Genomic DNA, 24,200 nt, shown 5'->3' with positions numbered 1-24,200 from the left:
ATAATCCAAAAGGTTTTTCGAAAAATGTATGAAAACTATTTAAAAATACAAATTTAAAAAATAAATCAATAAAATTGGGCGAATTTTATTTGGAATGAACCTAAATTTCGAAATGTGAAAGGAAGAATCAAATAAATTTGATAAAAAAAGAGATGTTAATAAATATATAAAAATTTTAATTAACATAGAGGTGCTAAATTAGGATTGAGGGCTAAGTTTTTGAAAACTATTCGCGCAATATTTACAAAACTTAACAGTTTAACATAATTTGAATCGTAGAATCGAAATATGGAAAATAATTGGCATGTGATTTCAGAAAAAGTCCGATTTTGTGTCAAAATACCTATATTAGAACAATGCTATATATAAATCTAATACATATCCTAAGTCGCGCTTTCGAGACATGAAAAACGCAATTTGAATTTCGTCAATCGGCCCAGGTCATCGGGAGATATAGAACTGTTCCCCTCCTTTTTTTTTGCGCAGTGCATATTAACTCGACGCTAAGACCCCATCTTTTATATTTTTGCTCAAAAAATTTATAAAGGTATTTTGATAAATGAATTTGTAAAATTAGAGGAAGGAGTTTAATTATTATTCTACAGAGAAGAATTGCAATTTGTAAATAATAAATAAATCACACAGGTTTTAGCCATACATATAAACTACCGTATATATAAACTATATAACTACCTACTTTACCTATAAAACTACATAACCACTATATAGGTATTAGGGGTATATATAAACTACATATCGCTATATTAACTATAATTATAAGAATCACATCCTTAGCTGTGATATTTCAGTTTAGGTCTGCACCTCATATGTTGATTACTGGTAGGTGTGAAAACAAACAGCGTAGTAAAATTTTGCATTTACTTAAGTAACTTTTTTATCATACCAATCAACGTTGCTGGTGTAAGATATGTTTTCCATTTAAACGGTTTTTTAGAATATTTAAACGGGTTTTTGCAGCAATAAACAAAAAAGTGCAATGACATCATTATTCGTTTATTTTATGTTTTTTCCTTATCTCTAATAATGATATTTGAAATACAATAGATCTTTTCTTTATTTTCAATTTGCAAAGAAAACCTTTGCTCCTGAAACATAGGACATTTTCTGTGAACTTCTTCCATAAGGAGCTCTCTCCGTTGCTCACGGAAAATATTAGTAATTTTATTTTATTTTAAATGCGACTAATATTTATTGCTGAAAATGTTGATGGCATCAGAACTCAGGTAATCTTTTAAGCGGCAAGTAAAAACATGAATCATTAAAGCATGATGCCTCAGTCACTGAGATGCCTAACAGTTAAAGATTCAAGCACCGTCTTGCATGCCATCGTAATTAAGAGTGATGGTGATTGGACATAATAGTATTCTTTATGTCTTCGCCCAGAGGCGGAATAATAAATTTCTTCCTCCTTCGTTTATTTTAACTCTGAATTTCCAGAGAAAGGGCAGCTGCAACGGTTTATTTTGAGCATATTTCATTTTTATGCGGAGCAATTCTCAGCTCCTCGTAATATGACTGCATAAATTGTTATTTAATGTAAAAGTGGCATAGCTCGAGGAGATCGGAATTTCAGAGAGCTGCCCTAAAATTGGCACGAAGTGTTGTAAACGGCAACTATCCCTAAAAGCAGCATTATATGGTATAACATTTTTTTTTTCAGTAAAATGGTTATATGATATGCGAAATTAACCTGCGTCACCTTTCGAGTTCTATTAATAATGAACTAGTGTCCAATAGAAATTCGAAACGCAATGGAAAACTGAAAATTATTAGATACGTAGTTTACTCACAGTTACATTTATTGCATAATCACCCTTCTCAAAACACTTTTCATATTATCTCACCAAATATTTAATTATCAAAGAAAATGATCATGTTTTTCGCTTACTGGCAATCAGGAATTAATCATTTGCTGCATATAGACGTTATTAAAAGTGCTTCAGTGCAATCATTAGATTTTACTTGGATGCAGATGATAGTGGACACAAATTAGAAAGTTTACAATTGACCTTTTCTACTTTTTCAGGCACTTATTTATGATACTCATCATAAACAAACTTTTAAATCGTTAAGAAGTCCAGAAATCGTTTAAATCGTTCTTCTTACAAATCGTTAAGAATTCCAGATAAAATCACACTCTAAACGGTTAACGTGTTGTATTGAGCAATGCGTTCTATAATATTAAATTCGAAAAAAAATCTTATGTATTGGCAATAACATCTTAAGTCGAACGTAGTTTTATCAAAGTAAGAAACTATAACACCCCATTGCAATGTGAAACGTTTGGAATTTGAAATGATCATAATTATACAAAATGAATAAATTCTAAATGGAAGTAAACTGGTCATAAAGAAAGAAATTCTTCATGCAATGTTAATTTATTCTACTTAATTTCATAATTAAAAAACATGCTAAAATTTTCCATTTCACAGGTTTTGGATTAAACTATGAGATTTCAATATAATTAGAATTCCTTAATATAAGTAAGATAGTAATAATCAAAAGAAAGTGCCTGACTTACTTTTACATAGTAAAAGCATACGAAGCAGATAATAGGTTAATACGCAAATGCCATTAATTATCTAATAAGTCACTTTGTGTCAGTGCTTTAACCGATAGGGGAAAAAAAAAAAAAAAAAAAAAGATAAACTCACTGACTTTAAGGCATTCGCTATTCCAACAAAGGGAAGGGGCAAGAATTAACGAAACAATAAAAGAACTTTGCTTGATAGCTTTTAAATATATTTTCAATGGGATATTAAATGCATTTTCGATATATATATATATATATATATATACAACCACCACATATGTGGTACAAATAAACTACAACAAATGTGTGTAATATAAAAAATATGAAACTCAGAAATACTAACTTTAATTTGGCTATGTCCTTTTCCTGTCTTAAAAATACAAATAAATGTATCTAAAATGCGTCAAATGAAAATTTAATCTGTTTCGTGTTTATGTAATCATGCTGCAATGCGACAAATTCTCAGCCAATCAGATTAAAGAAATTTTGGTCTTTAAATACCATTGCTAATAACTGCGTAGCACTTTTTCTGCTCACTTTGCTTTCTGCTTAGACGCGTACTTGCCACTCTTTTTTGTTTTCATTGTCCGAGAATGTTAAGTTTTTAAAATTCCTCGGGTGAATAGCATCCGTGATATTATCATATCCTATTTAATTACAAAATAAAGCTATACATGAATCAACGCCACCTTGGGTCATTTTATTTCACCGTTATGTGCTTTGTCTACGCAGCTTTATCATTCTATATGCATAATTAAGAATCATCATATACCTACAGCGAATTTGGTGCTTAATCCAGCAATAAAGGTATGTTAAATTCGGCCATGTCTGTCTGATAAGGTCATTCTTGTATCTAAGATATCCTAAAGTCATCTATACCGAATTATTACATTTAGATACATCGAATTACTCTCTCTATATATATATATATAATTTTTTGAAACTAATTAATTATGAATTTCAATTTTTGGTTTTTGTGAAAAATTAGTTCTAGATTTCTTACTTTATATTGTAGCAAGATTAGGTTATTTCGAAGCAGATGAGATTAAAAATGAGCAACGCCTTCGCCGGGACTCAAAACACGGACCTCTCGAATTCGCGACGAGCGTGCTGACCACTACACGACGAAGGCATGCAAAGAAGGCAGGAGAAAACCTTATAGTATATATATACACATAGAGTTATTACAAATGTTTCAGAAGGTTTCTAAATACATACTGAATTTCTTAAAATAATAGAAATAAAAAATGAACATTGAATAAAATGAAGTAGATCTACAGAGACTGTTTACACAGTTTCAGAACGATTTCGAGGCCATTTAAGTAATATTTAAAATGAAAAAATAGTTTTGTAAACGTTCGATCTGATATCTCGTTTCTGGAGTATAAGACTGTATAAGATTTCGATAATAGAAAAGATTTTCACAAGATTTTCAGGAATATTGATTTCCATTCCTATTCTCCTACTTTCCTGCAGTCCATCAATAGTGGTGGATTTGCGCTTAGAAATAACTCTAGTCAAGAGACGGATAATATAATATTCAGAAAACTTCGCAGGAATACAATGAAAAGGTACATATGGAATACCAATACCAGTCTTCATTTTTCAAGGAATGCAGTGGTACTTTCGAAGTATCACATGTTGCTTTGTGTTCACGAATTTTCATTCTTTGAAAGGCTTTGGGAGAAGTATAATTTCTTCTACAAAGTTTTCTCTTGATAGTACGTTGAATTGATTTTAACATTATTTTTTACTCTCCTTATTTTTAATTTCCCGTTGTAAGAGAAGCCTACGACAAGCATAAATCCCTTACTGAAGTTCCTTTGCATTGACGGAACCAGGGTTTTGTATATTCGTTTCTCTTCGGGTTCGATAATAAATAAGACCTTTTTTGTTGCAGTTATTAAGGTAAATCATGCTTCATCAAGGGTTAGAATGTATTTTCACTTACCTCTTGCTAAATAATAGATATCATACAGGATTTTTACAAATTATTCTGCTTTGAGCCACACGCCTTGGCTAAAGGCGGTAAACATTATGTTTTTTACAATTTTTAAGGTGCAAACTTTGGTTTATTATTTTATTTATTCTTGCTATAGATGTATTTAAAGAATTTGCAGTTGTGTCGGCGAATTTTCTCTTTTTGTCAACAATTTAACTTTAGAAAAATTAGAAACTATTTGTACCTTTTCCGGGTATTCGTTTTCTTCCATGTAGAAGTAATGATTCACGACTTTTCCTTTTTCGATTATTAATTTTGCTTGTTTTGTTCTTAGAAATTTTAATGCCATGCATTTTACAACGTTTTTAATTATGGAATAGGATAATTTCTCTTCATAAAATCATATCCTTCAATACACTGCTTTTTGAATTATATGCTACATTTTTAAAGAAGAATAAATTTAAAAGGAACAGACGATATTCCTCATTTCAAATAGCTTCATTCTATTGCACAAATTTTTATTTCGAACAACTGCTTTTTTAATTATTTATCAAAATCGTTCTAAATATGTGTAAACACCTATAATTTTGGATTTTGTTATAACATTATAAATGAATTCTTGTTGTTGCATATCGCACACCAAATCATGCTCCGATTCAGCCTCCACGTGTTGTAACATTTTCTCGTTAATAGTAAATTTTCATAGCTCAGTATTGTTATAAATATTATCTTCTATTTGCATTTACAAAATCAGAAGTATGATGTTCTAGTGTTCTAAGTGTTAGACGTACGATACTCAGTGTGATAATCTAAGAGAGAAAATTATACATGCTTTGAATTAGTTAATTTGAAAAAAGGTAATGAGAAAACCCAAACGTAACTATCATTTCTCATGAATTATTCGAAATTAGGCATCCTAAATTATATACAAGCTGTCTGAAACTATATTGTTGCTCGAAATTATGCAATGTTTGGTCGATTATCACTAGAGATGATGGGCAAAGCTTGATAAATTTTGGTATAAACATAGACTGATATAATACTCCCCACCCCCAAAAAAACTTAACACCATACAACATGGTACATACTCATAATCATGGTACATACTCATGATCATGCATAAGCTCATTGGCACAGCAATATCCAAAGCAGAAATAGCAAGACTGATCACGACAAGAGGCTAATAAAGGGCATGGTCTCTAACAATAGTCATACAGCTCTCACAATGTGATTTTATAATGGGAATGTGGGATGATACTTTATGAATCCCTGTGGTAGTTAGTCCCTCTTTGTAGCAGCGCTATTTTTAGGTCCTGGAGGGTACTGGAGGAAAGGCGAGTTGCGATTGCCCTCCCAATAGCGTCTCAGACATGTTCTACACATCTTAGTTCTTTATATATGTCTGCGAATTCATCAGGTTAATAGATACACCTTTTAAAAAATCACCCACTAAATTAATGATGTCGTCCGTAAAGATGAACTGACGGTCAACTGTACCCCTGAAAAGCGAACATAGGGCTCTAAGTTCTCGTCTATTTCCAAGATCTGCTGTTTGCGTCTCCTTCACGTGTTTGCAAAAGAAAGCCCATTTAACATGATGCAGAACGATTTTTGACTGTATGATTAGTGTCTTCACAGAAGAGTTCCGTTTTAAATGGATTATCTCTTCTCCAACACCCGAGGGAAGTGACCAATACGAGATTTAGGCTAGATGGTTTGGGCAGGCATTATGTGGACGGAAGCACGGACTTTCATGTCTTCCACATAATCACTGTGATTGCTGCGAGCTGTAGGAAAGAGATCTTCCCCGAAGTTTCAACTGTCAACAGCTTTGAATGTCGGATTCTTGCACATCTATTTTTGACTCTTAATTCTTGCGCGATTGCTTTTGAACTTTTGAGGTAGCTCAAGTTTTATGAAGTTGTTTAAAATTGATTAGCTTCTCCCTCTTCCTCAGCAAGTCATAGAATTATCCATGTCATTGCCATTGAACATATCAACAATTCAATTCGTCTCAGCTTCAATTACTCGTAGTACGCCATTGTTTAGTTCAGCATGGATTATTTCCTGCTTTTATAGATCTTTGTTGATTTCAGTAGGTTGCCTAGATCCTTTGTGTTCCCTCTCATTTCATTAAAAAATCATCTGAACTTCTTGCTATTAAAGAAAACAGAAAGGAATACAAGTTTACAGATCTACAGCGATATTACGTAGATGTTGAAATAATGACATGAACACTGTAGTTTCTTCTGTTCCTAATATTTGCCTGTTCACAGATGCATTTGTTGAATTCGTGCCCCACCTAAATTTAAAATAAAATAAATTACGATCTAAACCTTAACGTATTAACAATGCGTAGTGATGCTTGCAGTTCGTAATACAGGACCAAATTTGATATGCAAATATTTCTTTCGGCCAGTTCGTTGGGCAGGGGTTGTTCGATGTATGATGCGTGATGCTTTCGTTATGCGAGGCACCGCTGTAAAATCTCTCAGCTAAGAAGCTGTCCAGACTTCGACCCTAACTTGGCATTCGACCCTACCTTGGCATGGAACCCATTATTTCCTGAAGCAGGCGCAGGTGTGTCATAGATATCTGGAGCTATCAGTCAGATCCTGTTAATTTTATTTAACAAAAACGTCTGTTTAATTTAATACTTTTGATTCACTGAAGTGAATACTGCGTCCATTCTATCTTAGGTAGTGCATATCCTGTCGAAATGAAACGGTGGTAATTGACTTTCAATAGATCTCCACGTGTTCTATTTCAGTCAGGCGCCAACATTAACGTTATGGACCCTAAGTAGGTATCGTACTCATAGCGTTTAATGAAAGCAATAACCTCTACTTTTGATGTTAAATAAAGAGATTTCTAAACAAATCTTGCAGCTCTACACAATAAATAACTTCCCAAGAATGAAATCAAAACTGCTGTTCTGCTTTCGTACAGTATATTTCTTAGATACTTAGGTAGATATTATATTCCTAAGATACTTCGAATAAAGTACTTCTGTCATTTATAGAATAAGAAGATACTTCTGCTTATTTTTCTGTCCAACATGAAAGAATGTTGCATCTGTCCAAAAACCAATTGCGTCTGGAGAGTAAAATTGTTCCGCCAAACATTGCTGAAAGTAAAGCCTGCGCGAATATTTTATCCCTACGTGATTGAATCAGCTGCCTACGTGAATATTTGCTATCATGTTATTTTTCTATTAGCTACAACAGTTTTCTAAGCGAAGATCTCTTAGAAAAGTAAAGCTTTAGTAAACATAGCCTTTATTATCATTGTTTGCTTAGGAAATGTTGCTTCTGATGCTTTTTTAATCCCTTAACTTGCCTTTTTTAGAAATTGGTAACTTTTTTGTCTTCTTTTATATTTTCTGTAAAGGACATGAAAAGTGCATTTCACCAATTTACTTACATATGAATGAGCAAATATTTATCTATTGCACATATGTGTAGGAATAACATTATTTAAAATTTCAGCGTTTTCGTTATTATAACGAATTAAAGGGAATTAAAATTTCTTATAAAACTGTTTAAAAAAAATTCACTTCGCCTTTCTTCCTGTCAAAAGGTTAAACTCATATAAAAGAAACAGAAAATGTATGGAGGTGGAACTAACTTTTATTAATTGCATGAAAATTGCAGACATTAAAAAATATCATCAGTTAGATGTAAATTATAGCACATAGATATATTATTAAAAATGAAACAATAAACAAAGTTTATAGACTCTCGTATCCTTTGGCAATATAAATTAATGAGCTCTTGAAAGAGGACTATAGGACTCTCTAGAAGACTTATCCTAGGTCTTGATAGCAGACTAAGTCAAAAGAAGAGTGTAAATGACCCTTTATTCAATCACAAAGAGTTTCACAGATGGCCTCACATGGATATACATAAGCCAACACTTCTGGTTTAACTTAAATAAGCAATGTTGAGCTTAAAATAAAGTATAATTAAATTAGCCTAACGGCTCACAGGAGGATTTAATTACGCAGGCAGGCTCTGATTCGTAGAAGCCGGTGGAACAAGATTAGCGGCTAGAAGTACTCAACGCCACAGAATCAAATCGTTGTTAAGTGACACTGGGGTCTTCACGCAGCCAAAGCGTGAAGCTCTAAAATCAACTTCTAAAACCTTCGCCTAAATATCAATTCTTTCTCTCTTAATTTGAATAAACGCTCGCTACCTGATTAACATTCTGGCAGGAGAGCATGGGTGAAAAGGAGAACGAAAAGGAAAGTTTCTTTAACTAAAAATAAACGATTTGTCTAAATACATGAATCTCCACAAATTAACGAATACTTATCTTTTAAATAACTCAGCTACAATAATATGCTCAACATTGTAATTATATAAACGAGAAATAACCGAAATGGAAAATTGCGCAAAGTAACTGTCCAACGTTTTGAATGTTGCTGAACAAAATGCTAATAGCATCACATTACGGTAGTCGGTGAAACGTGTACTAGATTATAAGGTTTACCGAGCCATTGAATGTTGGGATGTCAAACTTTACTCTATCAGCAGTTATTTACTTTTCTTTCTGTTTATCTGACGCAGTTATTAAGGAGATCCTTTCGAACTCGTAGCATGCAACAGTACGCATATTAGAAATATTTTCTCATAGTATAGTGTGTATAATGTAAATATAATTCTTATCTGTACTGAGCGATTCAAAACTTCATACGGCTCGTTTTAATATAATACTGGTTCAATGGTTCAAATGAGCGGTTTTGTTGTCATTGCGTATTTCATTATGATGTAACACTCAACTGTGACGGATTGGAATCTAACCGCAGCATTTCTATGTGGGTATGTTTAGCGTTTCCAGCTTTACGAAAATAAGAGCCTTTCTCTAAAATTTTATGTAAATATACGTGGCATGAAATTGAAAGCCCATAAACCGAAATGGCATGAGAAGCACTTACCATGGATTTATATGGGAAAAGGCTTTAAGGAAACTGTAGAAAAGGGCCATATTTGAGAGGTGGAAAAAAGGAGCAAAGGGAATTTCTCAAACCTGAATCAGTTTATAGTTTTACTGAAAGCAGAATTTACTTTTAACGTTCTTAAAAGTTAAAAAAAGAGTATTTAAAAATATAAAAATCACAAAATTAAAAAGAATTACTGTCTCATTTTCCGTGCACATTAATGTTTAATACTTTGAGGAACTTTAAGCTAAGCAGTTATTATATGGGTACCAGTAAGAATTAGTCATCTACTGCTTTCAGAATCCCCTGTATGTTAAAGATGCAACACGTAAAACCTGAACTAAAAATTAGCTATTTCAAATGATAAAACCAAATGGCGGCAAAAATTTTTGCAATGATACTATTTCGTAGTAAATAAACTTTGCGTGAAGAACTGTGCATTTATATAATAAAGAAAAGACGTACAATCTCCGTATCAAAATCATTTTTCCGTTTTATGTATTTGTAACGGATTAACGAGATAAAACCGAGAAAAATGGTTTTGAATACATTATCTTATACTTTTATAAAATAGAATTTTGATATTATATGTCGATTATTCTCATTCGTTTCTATGGAACTAAGAGGAAGAAACGTTTAAGGTCTGAAGAGCGAAATGTGATTCAATAGAAAATATTGACAAACCTCATAAAAATGACAGGTATTGTAGCGGCTATCAATAAAAAACATGATTTACGGCCACAATTGTCACTAGGATAAGGCAACGAGCCCAATGCTGCTATGGTGAAGAAGAACCTGCTAATGTTGAGGCAAAAATAAAGGGCTGTAGTGGTTGTTGATCCGGAGGACGTGAACAGATTTTGGTAAAAATAAGGTAGATCTCGCTTCGCAAACGTTTTAAGAAGCCTCACAATTGAAGAGCCACTGGCAATGTGTGATGCGGAGAATAAAAAATAATATACAGACTACCACTAAAGACAGACAGACAGACAGACAAAGTAGACAGATGTCTTTTGTTGCACCCGCTAAGTCTTTCTGCACCGATGGGCGAAAAATCAAGCATAGGTGCGAAGGAAAGGTGTACAGAAAGGGGGGCAATTTCGTATTTCAGAGGAGAGTAAAAAGGAACTTTATTTTATACGAGTTCGAAAGGCCACGAAGAAAAGATGGGACAAAGCAAAGTAAAAAAAAATGGCCCAAAAGTAATGGAGAGGAAAAAAAAATTATGTTTATAATTTAAAAAAAAAGGCTTATAGAAAGAAAAGGAAAGGAAATAAGAGAATTTTATAAAATAAAAATAGAAAAAACCCCACGATTGTGTCCATGAGTGTTGTTAAAGGAAGTTGTTATCATTTACATTAAATAGAGTCTTCCAGGTGTGTGTAATGAGTGTGTATTCTAAAGCTGAATAGATGTGAAGCTGGGGAAAAATTAATAATAAAATATAAATATTGGGGGTCCAGTCACATAACAGTCTAGTTTAGAAGCTAACTTTTGCTATAACAGGGAAACAAAAATTTTAAAATTTTTAGATTAAACTTTTATTTTTTAACATGGGAAACAATACGTTAGCCTCTACCTTGAGACACAGTATCAGAAGACATATAAGATCAAGATGCATATAATATCATGAAAAATTATACATTAACCTAAGTAACATCATCAATTGCGGTTTCCAACGTATTCATATACTCAGAAAACACCATCAGATAAAATCATAAATCTAAAACAAGGCGAGAACACATCAGCAAAAATAAATAAGTAAATAAATTACAGTTTTTTTTAATTTTAATATGAATTATTTTTTTTAAAAAAATAAGCATTTTATTTATTTATTAAGTTAATGGTCATAATTTATTATATGTGTACTATTTTATCAATTTGAGGCACACTGTATTAATATATGCTTTTAATTTAAATAGATAGGAAATATAGATTAAAGGAGCAAAAACTACAAATCTATACATTCATTGAGGCCCAAGATCGTGTTTCTCCCCTCTCGAGAAATTCCTCAAAGTGGCCCCAATGGGTAGCGCTAACAGACTACACTACTGATAAGGGCTACTGATAAGGATAGCGTCCCTACGAGATGGTAACCAAAAAACAAAAACAAAAAAAAAGGAACCACATGATTTAATGCAATTATTAAATATTTAATGCCAGAACATAATAAAATGAGCATAATATTAATGATCATAATAAATAAATGAATTTAAAGGTACTTTAGTGACAGATATTTGATTTAGCTTAGAGAAAAGAAGTTCTACTTATCTGAATGTTCCGTCTTGGTGTTGTAAAAGATTGCAAGGAAGATAAGACCTTCAGGAGAACTTTCGGTTTTGAGAACGAGACAATGTAGAGGATATTCGCGAACATTTTTCTTAAATAAATGAATATTTTCTGAAAAATATCTTTGAAAATTTAGGAGCTCTTCTAAGATCCTGCCTCCATCGTACGTGATTACAGCGCCTTCTTCACGAACGGAAACTACCAAATCAGACTACCACTAAAGTCTGGTACCAACCGTTTGACTGCCGAACGGTTGCAGTTATAGTCATAAAGGTGGTACCTAGGTGTAGTAAAGTAGCTATGCGCTACTAGAGGCGATCACTTACAGCGCCACCTGGTGGAAAACGGAGGATTTAGAGTTCCTATGTAGAAAACGGTACAAGATAAGGAGAAAAACGTGAATTACAAAGTTGCAAAGCATCATCGACTTTGTACGAAAAGATACCTTTTTTTTGGACATGAATGCTAAAAACAGACAGCTGAAAACGCACATTTGATTCTGCGTGATTTCTGAAACTGTGAGTTCACGAAACTTGAACGAAAAGCGCGTCACAGTAGCATCGCTTGTTATTAACAGTCGATGGGAATGTGGTTCAAACACCGCGGAGTGCATCCTTGTACTGATTTTCTATACAAGCAGAGTAGACAATACGCAAATTGTATACAATTGTGTCGCAAAACGCATCCACTCAACCTGACTGGAACTTGGTGCGCAAAATTTGTGCATTATGCAAATACTGTATGAAACGTCACACCTATTCACCTAAGACAGCTATCAAAGAGCTATGCCATTGCGGCTGTATGTTGTATTAGCTTGCTTTCTAATTTCAGCAAAATTTATGAACGCATTATCTAAAAAGTTTTAATCTATATCCTCAGGTACTTATATCCTCCATATCCTCAGGTACCCTCAGATAAATGTGGATTCAGGAAGCACCTACTTCAAAGCAACTAACAGGGTAGTAGAATTTATCACTGCAGCTTTGCTCCGTAAGAAATGCTTGGAACTCCTTATGATAGAGGTGGCGAAAGCATTCGACCGCGTCTGGCATAATGGGTTGATCTGCAAACTAATCAAGAGGAACTTTATTCGGGAAATTATTCTTCTGTTCAATATCTTCCTTACCAAACAAACTTTCACTGTTAATGAAGAAAATGTCTTCAAAAACATTACTGCAGGAGTTCCTGTCTTGCGCCAATCTTCTACTGTTTTACGTAATCGGTTTTCCCAGAGATAAACTGGATCATAACTCGATGTTAGCTTGCTGTACCGACGATACGGTGGTAGCCATGAACTCTGTCCAACCAAATAATGCCATTTACAAACTCCAAGATTTTTTTAAGCTACTGAGGAATGGTGCAAAAAAATGGAAAATTCAGTATAAATAGCTTTAAGTATTACTGATAAGGAGATGTAAGTTTCAGAATATAGCATTGAACAATCTCTACGTAATAGGAGACGTTAATAATGTAAAGAATGTAAGTTAACTAATTTTATCATTACCAAAGGCTCACATGGACTTGTCATATAAACACGTCATAGGAAAAGCCTGTGGTATCGCCAACCAGCTTTCAGTACTCCTTGAAAATTACTCTGGACTCTCTTTCAACTAAAAAGAAGGATATATATACATTATAAGGCCAATTCTAAGGCATGCATCTACAGCCTGGGCATCAGCCTCAAAGGTAGACGTCCACAAACTTCAGGTGGTACAGAATAAGATTCTACGAAGAATTAAAAATGCACTTTACCTGATTAGAAACAATCTTATCCATGACGACTTGAAAATCGATTGTTATGGTGGACCACATTACTAAACCTAATGAGCGTTTCTTCAAAACTGGACTTAGATGTGACGCTGCAAATTTTCAGAAGTCCTTAGTTACGAAATCATTCCAGAAGATAATTTCATCAGACTGTTTGCTACTCACATCCTTAGTGACTCCAACTTCATAACCTAGCTTTGGCTGCCAACGTTTACTTGTCCTTTTGCGCATCGTAAGTTTTGTCTCTCGTCGTTTTCCAACAGATTGGCACGTATTCAGCTAAGGAGATAATGGTCCCCCCATTTTACCTCACTTTCTGAACAATTTCTGAATTTTCTCGTACTAGCTGATCAATGTCATATGCCCTCAGTGGCTTAATTTTCTTATCTAGCTTATGAAGGTCCCTTCTTAGGCCACATTAGAAACTTCATAATCAGTATCAGTATCAGTATAAGGTTGAAACTCATGTTCATGGAGCGATTTTGAAAATCGGATTATTCTGAGATGGTTTTTCTTTGCGGTGAATGTGGGCTCAAGGCACTATCAGGAGCACAGGTGTATCGGCAACTTTTTTCCTGTTACACTCTTCTTTCATATAAAACCATTCTACAGGTTATGGAACGTTTAAGAGAGACAGGCTGCGTAAGTAGCCGATGTCGATCCGACATACCAGCTAAGGAACGGCAGAAAGTTTAACCGGAAGATGTATTATCACACACTCTCCTACATCTTGGCCGAGAGACGTTTCGCATGGCGCAACTTTGAACCAGATAGTGGTTCAGCCAACATTCTTACCAGATATAGTGTAGACGGATGATACGCGCTCTTAGCAGAATGAAATGTGCAATAGACAGAATACCCATTACTGAGGATTGTAAAATCCATTATGTTCTATCGACTTTGGACATCAGTTCGATTCATTTCTGGTGTGGAATTTACAATAACAGGCTAATTGGTCCAATATTTTATTAGGGTACGTTTATTAGGGCCGCACAATATTTAAAACTTCTGCAAGGCGTAATACCCGATTCGGTTGAAACCCTCGCTTCAACTCCGGAATGGACGGTGCCAACATGACGCTGTGCCTAAGCACAAGAGTTCACTAGTGAATGAGTTAATGATGGAGGAATTGGGAAAATGAATAATCGTGTATGGTGGTTTCCAGGTTCATCGACCTGACTCCAGTGGACTTTTGCTGTGGGTTTAGCTTAAACAGCAGGTGTATGCAGCCCTGTGCAAACACTGCAGGACTTTCAACGAAGTATACGGGTGCTCGTGCAAACGTGGCACTTGTTATGTTACAACGTGTGCAACGTGAAGTTCTAACAAGGGTCCAGATGTGCATTTCAGCTGACGAGAGAAATTTGAACATAAAAAATAAAGGTATCTTGTGATAACTAGTTGCTTTTTTCCTTTTTAGATCGTTTCATTACGTCACACGGTAGGAAATAGTGAACAAAAAAATGCGTGTTTAAAACGTTCTATTCTTAATATTCATGTGGACGAGATGTCTTTCCGTACTAAATCGGTGAGGCTCTACAACTCTGTAAGTCACGTTTTTTCTTATCTTGTATTGTTTTCGAAATAGAAACGCTAACTTTTCCCTTTTCTACCAGGTGGCGCTGTAACTGTCCTCATCGGACAGCGCATAACTACTTTATTGTACCTAGATACCCCTTTCAGGACTGTAAAAGTATAGCTTTCATAATAATTCGTTGCGTCGTCGGATATATGATTGTATGAAATACATGGTTTATTGTGTTAAAGGATGAGAGGACAAAAATGCCTCATTCAGGATTGTAACAGTATGGCTCTCATAATAATTCGTTGCGTGGTGGGATATATTATTGTATGAGATACATGATTTACTATGTTAAAGAAAGGATTAGAGGATAAAACTCAAGTATTATTATACTATCATTTACCACCTACAATTTCTATATGTGTTTGTTCATTGTTGAAAATCGAAAGTGTCGTACTCTAGTTCAATGAGAAAAGCTTGCAGTAAGATACTAAGTTTGGCTTCTAAGATTGTTGAAATTCTTTTTTAAAGTTTATTTCTAGGAATAAGAATTTCTTTAAACCTGTATCACAATTAGCTAGACATTTCTGCAGTCAATGTGTAAAGCAGTCACTGGAACATCTTTTTACTTTTTATCTTTTGTTTTGATTAAAGAGAAAATCGCCTTCGGATATCTTTCATTGACCGAAATAAAAAATCTTTTAATTTTTATCGAAGCGAATTTAAAGCGGAAATTTGCAGTACCTGTATTTGGAGCAGTGTCTTATTATATTTATATTTCGCATTAGTATCTCTCACCTGTTTAATAATTGTGCATTGAGTGTTCACCTAGATTTTATTAATAATATATTTCTTTTGTGCTCATCTAGGTGATCAACGGCAGGGACGATGTTCGTGCTTGGGTCTCAGAACTTCCGGCAGAAAATGCTGGTTATGGTTAGCAAGTTGATCAGAACAAAAGATCCAGATTTAGCCGACCCTGCTGAAACACAGCAACAAACACAACTCAAGGTATGCATTACCTTTTTTATGTTAACTTTGTCTATATATTTCACAATATATATAGTGATAATTTGTATAAGCATATAGTATGTACGGATTTCTCTAGTTTTATGACTATTTTTTGCCATGAAAATTTGCAATTCGTGCTAACCCAAAATTTGCGTCCTGCAAAATCATGTGCATCGCTTCCTTGACACAAATTTTGTTCGTGTTAACCGAGAGTTCGCTTTAAGCGAGTTCGTGTTAACGTGGTTTACTGAAATGTCGATTTCTCAGTTTGACACTCTTCATTGGAGCTGATTCTCTTGAAACTCTGGCGTATTATATATTTCCGAAGACGTTTAAGTCAGTCCCTTGTAATTAACAATTCCAGAAAATATCTTATGACTGCATAAATACTGTAAACCCGTCAAGGAGTTTCAAATACCTCATGATTAATAATATGACAATCATTATATTTTTTCCTTCACCGAAAATGCATTGATCGTAGTATGGTCGTCATGAATATTTAATAAGGCTGATTACACTGGCAAAGAACTCACTTTCATAATGGGTGTTTTAGAGAAAATGGAAATTAATATTTCCTCATTCAGAAAAGTATCATATTATGGTTATTGAAAATCTGGACAAATAAATTGGAGACAATTATTGTAACAGTATCTGCGACTTGTTTATTAAATTTATCGAGAGTAGTTTTACATCTAAGAATAGAAAAAAATTATTTTATCTCGAATTAAGTATAATTCCTTACCTAAACAAAAAGAAAAATTTCAGACAAGAAAGCATGTCAAATAATAGAATAAAAATAATATAAAAGATAACTGTCAGACCTGTATTTTCAAATATTATAAACGGATTTCCCAAACATTATCAGTCTTTGCATAAATAAAGTGGAAAGCTTTTGATAGGAAAGTGTACTCCACCAACTGATAGAACTAAAATTAAGTAAAAGAAACTGTCAAATCTATATTTTCGAATATTATATACACATTTTCCAAACTTTATCAATGGTGGAGAATCTAAGATTGATGTATATTAGCAGATCGTTCGGGATTTGAATCCCGATTAATTGGAAGTCTGCTCAGATCGTTTCGTGCGTTTCTTCATGTGTAACGTAGATAAGGGCCAGTTTCCGTCAGAAAAATCTCACGTAACGGCCAAGAGCTCGGTATTTTCCGTTTCCCCATATGTTACATTATTCATAACGCAAACATATAGAGATAGATGTACGTATAGAAGTTGTGGCTTTCTAGCGCATCATCGTTATTCTTTTTGTATTATTTTTCCTTTTTGATTTATATTTTGTATTTTTTTTTTTTTTTTTTTTTTTTTTTTTTTTTTTTGTACAGTTTGTTCTTATACGCTTCTCAGTTATGGCATGTTTCAGCTTTTGAAATAATGATTTTTATATTTCATGTTTTTGAAGCATGGTGTATAAGGTATTTCTCCCGCCTTCTTAGCGTGCGTTCGTGATGTAGTGGTCTGCATGCTTGGCGCATATTCCAGAGGTCCGTGGTTCGATTCCCGGCGAAGGCGTTGCTAATTTTTCATGACTCCTGCTTTCAAAAAATACTTAATGTCTCTACAAATTAAGACTGTTAAATAAGTCGAGTAAAATTACGACTGTCAAATAAGTCAAGTAATTTTTTGCTAACAGACAATGGTCTCGCTCCTTTACCCTTCCGGCATCCTCTATCGCCTAGGAGGTAATCTTCAATCCCAGATTTAATTACATCACGTGACCACCAATAACCTTACTTTTACTGAGCCCTATTTCCGGCTAAAATATCAGTTTCGCAAGTTGGCACAAACATTAACAGTCTGAAAGAACGAGATTGATTTGGAGAAGAATAAGGAGTATTTCACTTATACGCATGTAATTAATTACCAATTTAGACTGAGTTAAAAAATGAGGAGAAGGCGATCATCGTCATTTGCTGTCTTGCTATAGGAAGACAGCATATATTGAGTCACATACCTAAGGAAGTCACATTCAGGGAAAGTAATTTTCAGTGAAAGTTCTTCAGTGCCTAACCGCTCATCGTATGACCCATGCTTTCTATGATGAGGAGTGATCGTTTTGATTATATCCTATCTCAATTAAAGTCCGTTCCATTAAATTTTGAAACACCCTTTATATTGTTCCAATTATAAGAATAGCTAATTAAATTAAATAGATCAAGGAAATATTAATGAATATTTTTTGGCTTATACATTACACGAGGATCTGCTAATACTCCGATTGGTTAAAGACCGACCACGCTGTTAGTTTGTCTCAGGCTTACTCTTGTGGGTGTAAGACTGGCTAGTTGAACTTACATTTTGTTTTTCGCTCTACACTATGGAAATGCGAAAAGCATTAAGTCCACTTCAATAAAATGATCAGTAAGAATTTTGTGTCAATTAATTAGCGCAATTCATTTACTAAACACTGCATACTACATATTGTAGATTGATAAAATGTCCCCACATTTGAAAAAAAAAATAGAATATTGTAAGATCGTTTTGTGATTTTGCGCTTGGTATTTAAAAATTACTTTGAAGACTGCATCTGTAAATGTTTGAATAAAATTTAAATAACGCTTCGTACAAGAAACAGATAGCTGTAGCTGATGCACTTAAATACTCTTAATCACAGTTTAAGAAAAAAGTTTAAGATTGTTTTAAAATTCTGGCAACAACTGAGTTTTAAAAGAAAGGTTTCTAGTTTCAAGCTGTTGCACAACTCCAATGAAACTGAATCTTTTTTCCCTCATTTTCTACGCTTTATTATTGTATAAAAAACCATGGACGTGAACGAATCATACAATGTCTTTAACAATATAGGAACTTTTAAATATATACTAATGTTATCAGTAACAAAATTGCACTACTTATAATTACCTCGATGCTTGCAAGAATTTGATTTTCACAATCCAGGAGGGAATTTTGCAATTATTTTTTGGACTGTAACGCCAGCTGTTCGAGCATTTCACAAAACAAATATGCTTTTGGATCATGCATATTTTATCTTCCTGTTGCAGGAAAGTTTATTTTCAATAAACAGGCAGACGGTAAACAGAATTGTATTTTGTGTAAACAGAGTTGTTGCTAAATGCATATACAGGAGGACAAAATTACAGAAAATCTATCTTAAGGGAGTAGACGCCTTCATGGAAGACATTATAAAAGACACTGATTGGTATACAGGTCACACATAGGGAAAAAAAAAGAAAACCAACCATGCAGCCCGCCTGTTCGCTTATGTTCTAATATTCAGCTGTCTTAATCCGTCGAGAACTGATGGGGCGACGTCTGATTGAAGGAATGTATATAAATAAATACATATCTTCTATTTTAAAATATAACACAGTGCCGTAGTTTTTATATTTCCTGAGCAGTAAGAAACCTCTTAAACAAATAAAATGCTTCGATTTTTTAGGAATTCTAACGGTTTTAAATTAATTACGCGTGAGTACAAATTTATTTTTATTATAAATTATAGAATTATATACATATTATAGAATATAATATATTATATTATAGAATTTATTATTATAGAATATAATATATTATATTATAGAATTTATTATTATAGAATATAATATATTATATTATAGAATTTATTATTATAGAATATAATATATTATATTATAGAATTTATTATTATAGAATATAATATATTATATTATAGAATTTATTATTATAGAATATAATATATTATATTATAGAATTTATTATTATATATTATTATAGAATTTATATATATTTCTGTGCATCATAGAATGGAACTCATATTTCTGCCCGTTATAGAATTTATTACATATTTCTTCATTAAATTTGTAACATACCCATTAAGTTTATATTAATATTGAACTTCTTAAATGTACTTGAATAATATAATAATAAAAATTCTCTCAAGATTGTAACTAAATACGTAATCAATTTTAAATATCAATGAGACATTATAAATCTTAAAATAATCACAATGTAATATCATTAACCATCTTAATCATTAATTAAATGAAATACACTATAAGTGTTTCAAAGTTCTGTTATGTACAAAGTCCTTTTGAGGCTTTATCAGTTATTACATGCATATAGACATAAAAAGGGAAAGTTCTTACCTTAGACGAAGTAAAATTTACCATTGTTAGTCCTTATGCACGGATCTTCGGGGATTTCGTCGAGAATCCAAATGTTGGTAACTGGTCTGTGCCCTGGTTGTCATCATTTTCTTCCTCCCCCTCTTCATCATAAACTGGGCTCATACTTCCATGATTTTACTTGACTCACATGAGCTGTGGTAAATGAAACAAGAGTCCTCATTTCGCTTCTAGTTGTGTTACTTCGTAAGTATCACTGGGTAATGCTACCGTTATTACAAATAGTACACGATATTTCGTCTGTGTTTCCATAGCCTCGCCTGTAGCTTTTGCAGCATATCTCATCATAGCGATTTCTGGTAGTTCAGATATGACTGTACGACATCTCTTTCTGTCGAATTGTTTTCATTTTCGTTGGTTGTTATTCGATTTTTCTTCGACTTTGTTCTTGGATTTCTCGCGGGTTATTGCATGTGTCTATTGTTATCTGCGAAGGTTTCATTAAATCTGGTTGAATATCCACGTAACATTTCAAATGGTGTTTTATTTGTAGTTTTATTTACCATGTTGGTGATATTTCAGCTTTATTTTTATTTTGGAGTCCCAATCCTTGTATTATTAACCTAATAGGCTAGTCATTACCGTTCCTAAAACTATTATCTTGACACGCTTATTATATAGTTTGGTAGAATTCAAGGTATGATGAATACCTTTGTCTGGACAATACTGCTTAAATTGTAAAAAGGTAAAACGGGATCCTCTATCACTTATTATTTTTACCGGTAGACCAAAATCATTAATAAAATTCTTCAAAGACTTAAAAACATTTTTGGCATTTGTTTTTGTGACTGCAAAAATTCTTACAAACCTTGTTACGTTATCATTTATCAGTGTTCCAGATTACCTCTTTGTATATTTATGAAAAGACCCGTATGATCCATTTGAACAAATAATAATGACAAACGGTCTTTTACCAGATTTGTATTAGCTGTAACAATCCCTAGTATTTGCCACCAGTCACTTTATTCAGGAGACATTCAAAACCCACAATGTAATTTCTTACATATCGTTCAATGCCTAAAACCAATATAATTATTTAATTTTGCTAACTGTTCTGTCCATAAAGAAATGACCATATAAATCATGAAATTTCACTACTGCACGTCTACTCATGCATTATAGAGCAGTTTCTCACTTTCAAATGAACCATGGGTTTCCAAAACAGCATATTCCTTTTTAAATACGTAATTCCTCATTATTGGTTTTCCCTCTGCAATTCGCTCTCCTCTTTTTTCTAGAAAATGTTGATAATTTTTTTCAGTTATTGGTCAGCATGTTGCATCGTACGTATTTGATCATCTTCATCTGTATTTAAATTAGGCATATTTATATCCTCCAATAATTTGATATGTCTACGATACCTTTGACAAACTGGATTTTGCCTCAATCTGAGGTTATTATTTCTCGCGTTGATGACTGGAACTACCGTTTCATCGTCAATAACTTCCGATAATTAATCCGAATTTTGATGTCTGTTTTGAAATAATATCAATCCGTTATTTGTAGCGGGGATTACAGCACGCACAAAATTTATATTATTGCTGTTTATTTCCGTTGGATCATCAGCATATAATTTAATGCGTTTGCACGCAATTTTTCAACTGTGCGACTGGAATATTATTACGAAAGCCTATTTTTCTATAAGCCAACATTTTATCGTTTAAAATTTCTCATCCGATAGTTTGGTCATTCTGTTGTGCTTCCGTCATTTGCAATGAACAAATCCGCAGCCGATGTGACGTCACAAAATTGCAGCTCAGCTTTAACTTTACCCGAAAGTATCCTCTCATGTATGATTTACATTTCCGATTTTATTTTGTATTGGCTGCTACAATTTCGAGGCTACTGAGAATTTTAAAAGTTTAATAATGCTTTCAACATCTATTAAACATTCGACTGAGTCAGTGTTGAAAATTACTGTTTTCTTTAAATATGCTGAAACGTTGGAATGTTCATTATGGTTCACTGAAAGTCTGCTTTGATCCTTTGTTTCATCGTTCATGAACTCTATGCAATTCTGAGTATCACATGGGAAGTATCTGGCATCACAGATCAGGATAGAGTGTTTATGTTTGCATGTTAAGCATCACGCTTTCAATTTACATAAGCAAACCGTATGGGATGTTTTGTAAGCCTAGAAAACATCTACCATTTCATTTTAAACATTTGACTTTCTCCCCATGTCTTTTATCACAATTTTCACAAGTGTGAGTTACAGAGTTATTGCAAATGATGCAAATTTGTCGAAGTGCACTCAGTGTAGTTGCGATAGGAATGGAATCTTTTTTTTTTCCTTTAAACGTTTACTATCTATTTCCCTTTCAAGAGAAATTATTAATTGCTTGCTTATACGCTACGCTTTTAACATAATCGTTAGTTTGGGATTAATTATCCCTGTTTGTCGGAATAGAAATGTTCGTTCTCGCGTTTCTATTTCTGTCCTAAGATATTTTAAAACTCTGTATGGATTCAAATCAACACCAAGCGTTTGCATACCGCGTAGTTGGTTTTATATTTTATCATATAACTCCCGGAATTGTTTCAAATGGGAAGCTGATTTTAAAGCATTTAAATTTAACAAATAGTTAATAATCTTACAATAATTTATTTTTGTAATAATATACGGTTACTACTGTAATTATTTTATTATTATTACAATAATTTATTTATTTATTTATTTACAATACAACTACAACATTATTTACAACACAACTACTACATTATTTACAATACATCATTATATTTACTATACAACTTGCAATAATTTATAGTACTATTATTTATTAAACCTTACAATACTTTATTTTTCCCATACCTTTAAGCAATTTCACTGTTAGATCAGAATTATTTTCCTATGCAATAATCCTTGAATACTAGTTAAGGCTGGCCCTTTAAAGAAAGCTTTAAGATATTTTGGGTTTATCTTGTTCACTACTTGAAATAAGTGAAGAATTAGTCTTTAACAAAAAATCAGCCTTATTCCTATCTGAATTCTGGAGATAATTTTTGACTTTTGTTTTTACACATGTAATGCGTTCTCTGCATTCTTGATTCTGCTGGACTTCAGCTTTGAGACCCAGTTCTTCCGGAATTTAATGCCTGAATTTATGGATCTAGTTTAAATATCTGTTCTGCGTTTTCTGGTAGATTGATCTCATATTCTTCTAGTGATTTTATATCTACGGTATCTTATTCTACTAATTCAGCTATTGTGTTATTTTCCTGTGTTTTTATTCCTCTTACCATTTTGCATTATGCTTTTGCGTCATCTAAAGCTTTCTCAGTATTTTCATCCATGATAATATAATAATTAACAATATAATTCTAAACTTCTGAGTTCTATTATCTCCAAATACTATCATAAATAATTCAGTTCAAATTCTACAGTTCACATACCGAAAACTTCCATACATAAAGCAGTACGAGCAATATGGACGGCAAATCAAGAATTCTCTTTTATTTCGTGGTACGTGAGGATATATATGCAATCAGATGAGTATTGTTACGTTATTTTCTTTCTTTGGTATGTTCGTTACGGGGTTCATGCGGATTTGGAGTGAATAATGAAAACAGCACTTGATGAAATATCGAAACACACTTTATTTACCAATATCAATCAGGACAGCTCTAAAATCACGTTTACAGTCGTCGAAAAACTACCATAAACACGCTGACACAAGCAGCGACACAGCCTCCAGGTTATCAGGCTATAACGGTGGATACAGCTTCACGGCAAAGTACAGCTCCCGATTCTGCTCGGTCGTTCTCGGAACTCCACGTACTCTCGAGACTCTCCACGCTACAACTCGCGATGCACTCAGTGATACACTACAGTACAGCTCCCGACTCCTAGGTTCAATCGTTCCCGGAGCTCAACACACTCTCTCGACAATGCACTAACCACGGTAAACTAAGAGACTCTTTCGGTGCACTCGGCGACCCACTCGGCACTCGCTGACCGACTGTCAACTCGATCGATTCCGCACGCCTGACTGAATAACTCTTTGCGTACCAGCAGGGTTTATATAGCTTCCGGC

General features: G+C 33.4%; 1 protein-coding gene across 1 annotated transcript in view; it reads left to right on the top strand.

Annotated features, from left to right (window-relative positions):
- LOC118200712 (solute carrier family 7 member 14-like) overlaps nucleotides 1–24,200 on the top strand; it is a 349,638-nt gene that overhangs the window by 118,836 nt on the left and 206,602 nt on the right. Inside the window, exon 2 of the mRNA XM_085823820.1 lies at nucleotides 15,886–16,027. Within this exon, the coding sequence (XP_085679946.1) occupies nucleotides 15,905–16,027 (123 nt within the window). The 5' untranslated portion in view covers nucleotides 15,886–15,904. The remainder of the gene's footprint in view (nucleotides 1–15,885; nucleotides 16,028–24,200) is intronic.

Source organism: Stegodyphus dumicola, chromosome 1, assembly GCF_044657685.1.
Source record: "Stegodyphus dumicola isolate Sdum_Otavi_A_Nest chromosome 1, ASM4465768v1".
NCBI lineage: Eukaryota > Metazoa > Arthropoda > Arachnida > Araneae > Eresidae > Stegodyphus > Stegodyphus dumicola.
This window is presented reverse-complemented; position numbering and strand designations above follow the sequence as displayed.